General features: G+C 45.5%; 1 protein-coding gene across 6 annotated transcripts in view; it reads right to left on the bottom strand.

Moving 5' to 3' along the window:
* Positions 1–12,330, bottom strand: part of HDAC5 (histone deacetylase 5) — a 120,530-nt gene that overhangs the window by 49,959 nt on the left and 58,241 nt on the right. For all 6 annotated transcript variants that reach the window (XM_081166135.1, XM_081166137.1, XM_081166134.1 and 3 more), the window contains 2 exons: positions 5,882–6,026; positions 4,185–4,302 (listed from right to left, as the gene is read on the bottom strand). In XM_081166135.1, coding sequence (XP_081022261.1) covers positions 4,185–4,302; positions 5,882–6,026 — 263 coding nt within the window. The remainder of the gene's footprint in view (positions 1–4,184; positions 4,303–5,881; positions 6,027–12,330) is intronic.

Genomic DNA, 12,330 nt, shown 5'->3' with positions numbered 1-12,330 from the left:
AGAAGATGACCAGGTTACAGTGGTGCAGACCAACAGGGTTATATGAAGTAGCAGAGCCAACAGACTTCTTCTGATATGTCCTGCTCCAGGACGGACAGTGCAACTTATCGTAACTTGCTATTTAAAACAGCAGCAGCAACAACAACAGATTGAAAAAAGGCAGATAAGAACAGCAGAATTCTCGGTGTTATAAGGGCACAAATACAAATATGCCCAGTCATTTTGCAGCCTAACTGTGTAATTTACCACTTGTCTCATCAACAATGCAAATGTTTCCACTCATAATCCAACCTGCTCTCTTTCTCTCATCTATCTATCTATCTATCTATCTATCTATCCAGAGCCAAGCCAGGAAGTCAGAAAACAGCAGCCCAAATGAGTTGTCTTCAATCCAAGCACTGACATTATTTTGTAGCATTCAGAGTCTTCAGTCTGGAAACACTCGCAGAAAACTAAGTTTTGGTTCTGTAAGCATCAGGGCGGGAGATGGCTGTTTCCCTAGAGAGCTGGCATGTGAACAGTGGAATTTGGCTATCTCTTGGAATGGTTAGGCTACACCTCATTATGTATACTTGCAAATAACAAGGAAAACTACAAAACTTGCTCTCTCTCTATAACCTGTGACTCTGCTGCTTTCCCATTCAGCATGATTAAGGCGCCTATGACATCAGAAAGCTCTCACACTCCTACTACAACCAATGTAAGAACAGCCCAATAAAATATAGCTTTCCCCCAAATTTTTAATCTTCCATGATTCCCTGCCACTGCAAGTCTTTCAAAAGTATACATCTGAGCATTTTGCAGAAATGTTTCTTTGGACTGGCTTTTAAAAAACAGGCTTTGCGGAAGTTTTGATTTGCTACTTTATGGTATAAAGTATTTTATATCTTAATGGCTTATCTTGCTTGATCAGTAAGGTTTCTTTTGATGGGGCAGAGTGGAAATGCAACCCAAAACAATTTAACAAAAAGAGAGGCCAGGAGTGTGAATAGACACAGCATTTCTTTGTCTTTCTGCCATCCATAAAGTTGACAACAGTCAAGTCAGGATTCTATTCCTGAATGTAGGTTAAAGGGACTTGGGGGGGGGGGTGACCCAAGAGGTGAGATAAGAATATCCACTGTGGGTGACTGGGAGGGTGGGGGAAGGGATAATGGTCCATCTGTGATCTGTTCTAAGCAGGCTAAATGGATTACTGCTCTAAGCATCCATGGTACAGGAAATTCAGTGGGTTATCAGTAGGCAGAAGTTGCAGGTGGAATAAGTCAGAGGGCAAGCAAGGCCTAGGGGAGAGAGGGCAGGATGGGGTCAGTTTTATAGGTCAGGGTGGGGAAACGGAAAAGTGTGTGACTCCCTGCTGCCAACACCACTACTAAGAATGGTGAGGACTCAAGAAAGGATAGAGTCAGACGGAGGGGAAGCTCAGAATGATTCGTTTGCTCTCCACTACTCCCTGGGGTGTGGCCACTGTCACACGCTGACAGCTTCTAGGGCAGGGGTAGGGAACCTAAGGCCAATGGGCCAGATGCGGCCCAATCGCCTTCTCAATCCGGCCCACAGACGGTCAAGGAATCAGCATGCTTTTACATGAGTAGAATGTGTCCTGTTATTTAAACTGCATCTCTGGGTTATTTGTGGGGCCTGCCTGGTGTTTTTACGTGAGTAGAATGTGTGCTTTTATTTAAAATGCATCTTTGGGTTATTTGTGGGGCATAGGAATTCGTTCTCCCCCCCCCCACCCAATATAGTCCGGCCCACCACATGGTCTGAGGGACGGTGGACCAGCCCATGGCTGGAAAAGGTTGCTGACCCCTGTTCTAGGGACATATTCAGGAGAAGAAAAGGCTAAGGGGTAAACCCTACACATATCTGGAGTGGAGTCCCTAAGGCAGTTGGATGGTGTCTTGTATGCCTCCTTCTGGCAACTCCTGCGGTCGAGTTGGCACCCAGCGTATTGCTCTGCTTTCCTTTGGACCATATAAACGAGGTTGAAAGGGGGTCTTGTCATCTGGGCAGCACAGGACTTCCACAAACTGCCCAGGCTTGCACCCCGGGGGAGGTCACTTTGGTGCTGCTAACACATAAAAAAAGGCGCTGCGGTTCTCCAGCAGTTTTGACTACTGGAGACACACACTTCACTGTATATCAAGACAGATGGATGCCAACAAACTCCCAGGGAGTTTATGGATGCTTCATGCTTTGATAGTTATATGGCTAAATTCAAGACCAGCCGCCTCACAGTCGACTCATTACAGTACAGTGGTACCTCAGATTAAGAGGTCCATTCTTAACCTGAAACTGTTCTTAACCTGAGGTACCACTTTAGCTAATGGTGCCTCCTGCTGCTGCCATGCGATTTCTGTTCTCATCCTGAAGCAAAGTTCTTAACCCGAGGTACTATTTCTGGGTTAGCGGAGTCTGTAACCTGAAGCGTCTGTAACCTGAGGTACCACTGTATTTGGATTAATATCTAACCCTCGTCCCTTTTCGTGTCCCCAATGTCCCTTGACGCCAACAGCACACAGGCCCATTTCTCACTGAGGTGTTTCCCTCGAACCTGCTCACTTCCTTGGCCCCAAAACCCACTCTCTTGTCTGTGGTACTCTCTATGAAACAACCATCTGAGACAGAAACTTCCATTAACAGGAATCCTTAGGGGGAGGGCTTAGAGGCAAGTAAAGTCATAACTTAGAGCAGCTGGGTTGGGAACTGAGCTATCATCCCTGCGACGAAATTTATGGTTCTCTCGTGAAATTTGACTTGGCTGGTGGCTACACAGTTTACGATGGGGATGTTCTGACGCTTTCCAGCGCAATGGTGTTTTGGACAGAAGAGGAAGCACACTGGTGCCTCACATTTCCTGTTCCCCCACATCTCTGCACTGCCCGAAATAGAATACTTGCCTTTGTGTTCGCGCGCCTGCACACACACACACACACACACACACACACACACCCCAACCTCCTGGCTTGGAGTGGAGGAGGGATGTGAAAATTCTATTCTGGGCAACAGAGAGATGTGGAGATGCTCCATCACATCTAAATCAGCTCTTGGAGCAGCCCGCCTTGAGCAGGTATACTTTGCACACAGAAGAGCAGCACTGTTGCGATCAGACCAGAGGCCTATCTAGCCCTGCATGTTGTTTCCTGCACTGACCAGCCAGAGGCTTCTGGGAAGTCCAGAGCAAGGCATTAATGCAATTGCCCTCTCCTGCTGTTATTCCACAGTGGATTAAATTCATAGGCAGGGTGGTACCATACAGGAATCATGACAAGCAGCCATTGATAGCCTGACCCTCCACAAATTTATCTCACCCCCCTTTTAAAGCTCTTTAAGATAAGATAACTGAAGGTCTATGCACAAGGTTCTTCCTTTTAAAAGCAGGGCCATCTATCACACCCTTTGTTCCATTTACTAAGGGTACATGCTGAATGATAACAATAATAACAATAACAATAATAATAATAATTTATTTGTTCTCCGCCATCTGGCTGAGTTTCTCCAATCAATCTGGGCGGCTTCCAACAAAGATTAAAAATACATCAAAATGTCACACATTAAAAACTTCCCTGAACAGGGCTGCCTTCAGATGTTTTCTAAATGTCAAGTAGTTGTTTATCTCTTTCACATCTGATGGGAGGGCATTCCACAGGGCGGGCGCCACTACCAAGAAGGCCCTCTGCCTGGTTCCTTGTAGCTTTGCTTCTCACAGTGAGGGAACCACCAGAAGGCCCTCAGTACTGGACCTCAGTGTCTGGGCAGAATGATGGGGTTGGAGACGCCCCTTCCGGTATACTGGGCCGAGGCCATTTAGGGCTTTAAAGGTCAACACCAACACTTTGAATTGTGCTCGGAAACGTACTCAGAAACGTACCCCTTAGCATAACATTGTACTCTCAATCAGGGTAGCTACTGGATGGTCAAAGTGTCACTCTATCCACCCACTACTATCCGCTGAGGAAAACAAACATGCAAGCCCCCTATACACACACACACCAGTCAAATTTTCGGCAAACTGTAGACAGATGTGTGGAAGGAAAAGGGAGTCTCCCAGATGCCGCAACATAGACTTTGCGCCTTCTCTCTTGAGATTACTACATTCGTTCCAGTGGTAAAATCTCACCCCACCGATGTCCTGTCCTAGCCCGGCATGAATGCCCAGAGGCAAAGGTGGTAAGACCTACCAGCATTTGGGGTGCTGAGGGAGGGAATGGTTCAAGCCGCCTGCTGTTGCTGGCTCTTTAGACTTGCTGAGAAGAAACTCCTGAAGTTTCAGCTTCACTTCGGTACTGGCAATGGCACCTGTGGAAGAGTTAGGAAAACACTCGTGGATAAACCCTTCCGGGACTTTCTATCCCAGAAACCATGATTCATTAGACTAAGAATGAGAGTTGTGCTTGCGCACACACAACTGTGGTTTAATCTTGGGCTACAAACAATTTGCCTTTAATTGCCTGGTTTCTAGTTGGAGAATAAACCACAGTTTCCCAGTTTTGATGCGAGAAACTATGGTTGGATAAGCCTCTGAAATGCTGCATTGTGGCACATGAGAAGAGGAGGAGGCAGCCTGCAGGCACACTTCCTTGTTCTTGGTCCAATAAACCATGGTTTACTGATCCAGCAGAAGAAAGTATGGTCTACCAGTATGAAAGACTCCTTAAATTCCAGAATTAATTCCAGAGCTATCCAACTTTCACATTGCACTCCCCACAAGTACAAGGTATATACCCCCATGGCAATGGTAGTGACCAGCACACTATTTCCCATAATGCAATGCTTCACTATTGCATTGTATTCTGGGATAACTGCCCTTCTCACCTCACCCTCCAGGCTGCCCTTTTGTTTGCAATCCTCTCCACCTCAATCAAGCACATGATTGAAAAAACACACCTCTCCTTTGCCACAGGTGGGGATTGTCTATGCGGCTGTGTCACTGAGGTATCCCTGGAAAGCTCCACTGTTGTTGATTTATTTGTCAAAACTTCAATCTAAGGGCCAAATCAGATGCATTGATGGCTTCTTGTGAACCAGCCATATTCAAAATATAAATATGTATTACAGACAGAGCAGCATTCTGCATAGGTTCTTAAGCAGCCACACTAATTTTCACCTCTTCAAGCAAGACTGTTTGAGGCTCCTCCTAATGAACCTTGGGAACCGCAGGTTTGTGAGGCTGCTATAAATTCCATTGCAGAAATTCACAACCCTCTTCATTAAAACCACAGTTCAAAGGGCTTTTGCATGGGGGTGACCAGCCCTTCATTCAACAATTCCTAAGGCATATGGAGGCATGGAAGCTAAATCTAGAATGATACTTTTAGAATTGTTCACTTATACTAGTTAGCAGGTGTTTTTTCCCCAACCAGAACTTGCCAGAACTCAGTTCAGACACCTCTCAGGTGGGCGCCATTGCCATTCTAAGAGAAGAAGATGGGCATTCATGGTGAGTTCTGGCACCTATTTTTCTAGAAATACAAAGGCATTTTTAACTGTATTTCAGGGGTCAGCAAACTTTTTCAGCAGACGGCCAGTCCACTGTCCCTCAGACCTTGTGGGGGGCCAGACTATATTTTGAAAGGGGGAAAAATGAACGAATTCCTATGCCCCACAAATAACCCAGAGATGCATTTTAAATAAAAGCACACATTCTACTCATGTAAAAACACGCTGATTCCCAGACTGCCTGCAGGCCGGATTTAGAAGGCGATTGGGCTGGATCCGGCTCCCGGGCCTTAGTTTGCCTACCCATGCTGCATTTTATTCTTTCTACTGTGCTGCTTCTGGGGTGGGAAAGTGTGAAATCCTCCAAGTCCTCAGCATACCAAGTTTAACCAACGCAACTCAATACAAATATATATATATATATATATCTATTTATTACTCTCTTTGCTCTTCTCCTTGTTGCGTAAAATAAGTAGCTGCTGCTCCAGCCGCTGCTTCTCCAGCTCTTCCTGCCGCTGCTGTTCTCGCTTACGCTGCTGCTCCAGTTCTTGCTGGCGTTTTGCTGCCAACATCTCCTGCTGTTGCTGCAGAGGGGAGATGGGGAGGGAGTTAGTGGGACTGCAGGGGACCGCGTGTTTGCCCCCCACCCACCCACCCTTGCCGGCCTTTGCATGCAAAACCCAGACATAAACATGTGCAATCTTTTGATGCAGACTTCCAATACTGTAGTCCAGGGCCCAGCCTGACTCCCTCCTCTGGCAACCTGCACAGAACTTTGCTTAACGGTTGCCATTAATTTGATTTTAATTAATTGTTATAATGAAATGTTTTAGAATGTTAGATTATTTGATTGTTTGATTATTTGATTGTTGTTAGCCGCCCTGAGCCCGGCTTTGGCTGGGGAGGGCGGGATATAAATAAAATTTATTATTATTATTATTATTATTATTATTATTATTATTATTCTACGGAGCCTTGCTAACGCCTCTGCAAAAGTGACCTTCAAGATTCTGCTCATTCCCACGTGTGCCAATCCAATCACTCAGGTCTTCTTCCCCTGAGGCTCTGCCTCCTGTACTAAAAACAGGGCCTTCTCCGTAGTGGCGCCTCTACGCCCTTCTATGGGAAATCCATTTTGTTCCCTCGCACCCTGGTTTTTGGAAGCTCAGCACGCACACTGCTTTCTCAGGAGGGTGTTTTGGTTTAGTGGCAGTTGATTTCATTAGCTGCCGGTACTGGAATCCCTCTTGCACAATCTTTATTAGCTGCTTTATTGCCTGCTTGTTATAGGCTGTGGGAGGAATTCAACATGGAGCCAGTTTTGCCACCAGCGCAAGCATTTCCGCTTGCCAAACAGAACTATCTCCCCTCCTTTCTCACTGCATGCTGTTCTGGGGTTCTCCCACAGAGCTGATCTGGGGAGGGGGTGTAGAGGGGGAAGGAAGCCCCATTGCACTAGCAGGAGTTATTGTGCCAGCTCTTGTTGTGCAACTGTTTTGTTGAACCCGGCCCTTTTCTGCTTTGTTTACTGCTGTCAGCTGCCTTTGCTGGGCAGAAAGGCAAAATATAAATGTTGCAAAACCAACAGATCAATTAAAACTTAAATAAAAATAAGCATCCTATCCTGGGAAGGTTCCATGTTATTCTTGTGCTTTCTCCCCCCCCCCTTTTTTTTCCTTTTTTAAAAAAGAATTAACAGCTGCAAAAAAGTGTGAAGAATCCAGATCAGGACTGTGAGACACAAGTAGAGGTGGTTGGGTCTTACCCACCCCCCAACCTGATTTTCCCTGCCAAATTCCTCTTCCCCATACCCGGCTGCTATCTGCTCCCATAGGTGCCAACTGCAGTGGCACTTTTGGAAGCAAATAACAGCTTCAATGCAGGGGGAGAATTTGGCACTGAAATGATGTAGGGGGGTGAAAGGGGAGAGATTGGGGACTTTGTGCAGATTGGGGACTTTGTGTGGTTGCTCTCTCTTATAAAGAACAAGCTGAAGGGAGACAATCACATGGTAAACAGAACATCTGTTCCAAACCCGGGCAACTAAGAGGGCAGGTATATATTATTTTAAAAAATCTCAAAGGAAGTGAAATCAGAATTGGAAAGGTCCCATGATGGATGAATAAGTAGTTTTATGCACACAATCAGACTTAACCTCTGGCAAAACTAAGTTGGGATGAGGTAGTGTGGGACACCAAATTGCAAACATGCGCTGGATTATGGAGAAAGCTAGAGAGTTCCAGAAAGACATCTACTTCTGCTTCATTGACTATGCAAAAGGCTTTGACTTTGTCGACCACAGCAAACTATGGCAAGTTCTTAAAGAAATGGGAGTGCCTGATCACCTCATCTGTCTCCTGAGAAATCTCTATGTGGGACAAGAAGCTACAGTTAGAACTGGATATGGAACAACTGATTGGTTCAAAATTGGGAAAGGAGTAGGGCAAGGCTGTATATTGTCTCCCTGCTTATTTAACTTATATGCAGAATTCATCATGCGAAAGGCTGGGCTGGATGAATCCCAAGCCGGAATTAAGATTGCCGGAAGAAATATCAACAACCTCAGATATGCAGATGACACAACCTTGATGGCAGAAAGTGAGGAGGAATTAAAGAACCTTTTAATGAGGGTGAAAGAGGAGAGCGCAAAATATGGTCTGAAGCTCAACATCAAAAAAACGAAGATCATGGCCACTGGTCCCATCACCTCCTGGCAAATAGAAGGGGAAGAAATGGAGGCAGTAAGAGATTTTACTTTCTTGGGCTCCATGATCAGTGCAGATGGTGACAGCAGTCACGAAATTAAAAGACGCCTGCTCCTTGGGAGAAAGGCGATGGCAAACCTAGACAGCATATTAAAAAGCAGAGACATCACCTTGCCAACAAAGGTCCGTACAGTTAAAGCTATGGTTTTCCCAGTAGTAATGTATGGAAGCGAGAGCTGGACCATAAAGAAGGCTGATCGCCGAAGAATTGATGCTTTTGAATTATGGTGCTGGAGGAAACTCTTGAGAGTCCCATGGACTGCAAGAAGATCAAACCTCTTCATTCTTAAGGAAATCAGCCCTGAGTGCTCACTGGAAGGACAGATCCTGAAGCTGAGGCTCCAATACTTTGGCCACCTCATGAGAAGAGAAGACTCCCTGGAAAAGACCCTGATGTTGGGAAAGATAGAGGGCACAAGGAGAAGGGGACAGCAGAGGACGAGATGGTTGGACAGCGTTCTTGAAGCTACCAGCATGAGTTTGATCAAACTGCGGGAGGCAGTGGAGGACAAAAGTGCCTGGCGTGCTCTGGTCCATGGGGTCACGAAGAGTTGGACACGACTAAACGACTAAACAACAACAACAACAAGTGTGGGACAATGGCTTGAGACAAAACAAGATGCACATTGTTTGTCCCGACCCCAGAAGCTAGTATGCTCAGGCAGTACATAATGCTGATGACTTTTGTATTATGCAGCACTAATTTTCAAGTTTGAGCAGCAGGCCACGGAGCGCAACATTAGTTGGAACGATTTGTTCAGACATAATGAGTGTGTGTGTGTGTGGTTTGGGAGCTGCACGGTCAGGGGAAAAACAATGCTGTCCAGGGTTGTAAAGACTGCAGAAAGAGTAATTGGGTGTACTCTTCCCACCTTGGATCAAATCTATGCTTCCAGATGCCATAAGAAAGCTGCAGAGATAGTGCAGGATAGTGCGCACCCCAGAAATGATCTCTTTCAGCTTCTGCCTTCTGGAAGAAGGTACAGGGATATAAAGACTAGGACTAGCAGCCTGAGAAACAGTTTTGGTTTTAAACGCAGTGTAAGGAGTCTCTATGGGATTATATTGTATTTAATAATGGGGTATCAGAGTTTTTAGGGGGCTAACCAGGCTGGGATAGCAGGCTTGCTGGTTTTTGAATGTCTGATGTAGATTTTTTTTCAATTTTGTTGTTCTGTATGGGACAATGACAATAAAGATTATCGTATCGTATTGTAATGCTAAACCAAGTTTAGTGTTATGAGAATGAGCCTGAGAGAGCCTCAGGCTGCCACGACTGTTAACCACGGCTTGAAGCCCAGTTGCTTCGACAAACCATGGTTAAAACTAAGCACAGTCCCTGTTGGGCCATAACCACTGTTAGTTTAAAACCAGGGAGTTCCTACATTCCTCCTCGTGGCCAAATCAGAGGAGAGGGAAGAATGCAAGACTGAAGCTTACGTAGGCTCGTTCTCATAGCGCTAGACTAGGGCTTATTGTTACCACCACACAAAGGCAGTGTTTTAGTCACTGCTTTCCAAGTCAGCTCTAGTTGAAAGTCATCATTCCCCGCCCCCCCCTTTATGCTCCTTCAAGTATGAAAGAAGTGCATGATTCATCGTTTCTAGTAATCTGTATTCTCAAGCATAGGCAAAAGGTAATATACAACAAATGAATGAACATAAGAACTTAAGTACAGCCTGCTGAGTCAAGCCACGGACCCATCTAGTCCAGCATCCTATTCTCACAGTGGCCAACCTGATGATGTCTGTGGGAAACCACAAGAGCACTCTCCCCTCTCGTGGCTTCCAGCAACTGGTATTGAGAAGCATTGCTGCCTCCAAAGGTTGGAGGCAGGGCATAGCCATAGTGGCTAGTAGCCTTCAACAGCTCTCTTCTCTGTATAGCTGTCTAACCCTCTTTTAAAGGCATCTCCAAGATGGTGGAAGGGACGTGGGTGGCGCTGTGGGTTAAACCACAGAGCCTAGGACTTGCCAATCGGAAGGTTGGCGGTTCGAATCCCGGCGACGGGGTGAGCTCCTGTTGCTCGGTCCCTGCTCCTGCCAACCTAGAGTTCGAAAGCACGTCAAAGTGCAAGTAGATAAATAGGTACCGCTCCAGCGGGAAGGTAAATGGTGTTTCCGTGCGCTGCTCTGGTTCGCCAGAAACGGCTTAGTCACGCTGGCCACATGACCCGGAAGCTGTACGCCGGCTCCCTCGGCCAATAAAGCGAGATGAGCGCCACAGCCCCAGAGTCGGTCACGACTGGACCTAATGGTCAGGGGTCCCTTTACCTTTACCAAGATGGTGGCCATCACTGCCTCCATATTTTGACTATGTGCTGCCTATCAGTCAGGTCATTCCACATCAAATCAATGCAAAAAACAAGGGTTTCGCCACCCACCACCTTGGATTTTGATGAAACTTGGTATACACCCTCATCACTGAATATAATGCATAATTTTACATTCTTTTAATCTTTTTCTTGCTAGGTCTTATTTCCTTATATGTCAGCATTTAAAGTTTCTGACTGATTTTTTTTTTTAAGATTTATTTCACGATGCAGCCAATTTTCATAGTTTTAAATAACCCAAACTGAAAAACAAGCCTGCACTTTTGGAAAAAAAAAACCCACCTGTAATAACCAATATTATTTTAGATTTTAAGATGAACATTGTTTCATTAATTTTTTCTATTACAGCTATGGATTGTAGGAAAGTTGTACCCAGTAGCCATTTCCCCCCCAAGATGTCCAAAAAACGTAAAATTTTGTTAGAAGACATAAGAGACCCATAAATTTTATTCTTTGTTGAGAAAGAGCATGTCTTTGCAATAATTTTCACCATCAAAAACTTTTGATTCCATCGTGCCCTCATGCTGAAAATTTAGGTTTTCTAAACCTCATTGTTCCACTAAAAAGCTACATTTATATATATTTTTAAGGCATTTATCAAATCTTTTGAGTGCTGGTGTATTTTCCCCTGAAATCCTCATCATGTTATTGAGCTCTGTGTAAAATTTCAAAGAGATCTGATCATTGATTATGGAGAAAAAAATTAAAATGCACACAAGACCAAGGATCTCAAGGGGGACAGAAAAACAGATGTCACGAAACTTTGAAGTGCTATAAAATTAAAACCGTTTGAGACAGAGGGGGGAAAATTAAGGGGGTTTCTTTCAACCATACGGGAAGGGTGTACACCAAGTTTCATCAAAATCCGAGACGGTGGGTGGCATGACCGTGTTGAACTGACGTGGAATGACCCAGTCCTAAATCTTCCAACATTTAGTTTCATTGGATGTCCATGAATTTTAGTTCCACTTTCTTCCTGCCATGCATCATTCTATGAACTTTTATTATGTTACCTCTTACTCGCCTTTTCTCTGAACTAAAACGTTCCAAACTGCTTCTTCCTAGGGGAGCCGCTCCATTCCAGAGGATCATTTTGGCGGCCCTTTCCCCCCAAGTCTATACAACTGGTGGCCATTTATTACACCAACTGCTTGGCAACCCACAAGGGGTACTTAGGAGGACATACTGCAAGCCGCAAACGAAAGGCAATAAAATCACCTAAGGTGCAACCATCAAATACTAACAGAGCTATACTAAACAGGGGAAACAGAGACGTGCAACATAAATATGCGGCAGCAAGGTCCCTTCCTCAAAACCCTTAGCCCCCATCCTCTACAGGTAACAAGCATCCCTTCAGGTGTTGTGTGGACTCCTACTCCCATCAGCCCCAGGCAGCGTGGCCAATAGCCAAGGATGCTGGGAGTTGTCGTCCGCCGCACACCGACAGCGTCAATACAATAGCAACCGAAGAAGAAGAGGAGGAGTTTGGATTTGATATCCTGCTTTTTCACTACCCGAAAGGGTCTCAAAGCGGCTAACATTCTCCTTTCCCTTCCTCCCCCACAACAAACACTCTGTGAGGTGAGTGGGGGTGAGAGACTTCAAAGAAGCATGACTAGCCCAAGGTCACCCAGCAGCTGCATGTGGAGGAGCGGGGAAGCGAACCCGGTTCACCAGATTACGAGACTACCGCTCTTAACCACTACACCACACTGGCTCCACGAAGCAGCAACAAATCGCAGCACCTGCCCATCAGAAACTAGGGAAAGCTTTTCAATTCAGAAGAGTCTT

This window comes from Podarcis bocagei, assembly GCF_964188305.1.
Source record: "Podarcis bocagei genome assembly, chromosome: 13".
In the NCBI taxonomy this organism is placed as follows: domain Eukaryota; kingdom Metazoa; phylum Chordata; class Lepidosauria; order Squamata; family Lacertidae; genus Podarcis; species Podarcis bocagei.
The sequence above is the reverse complement of the archived record's forward strand: the minus strand, read 5'-3'. Positions and strand labels throughout refer to the sequence as shown.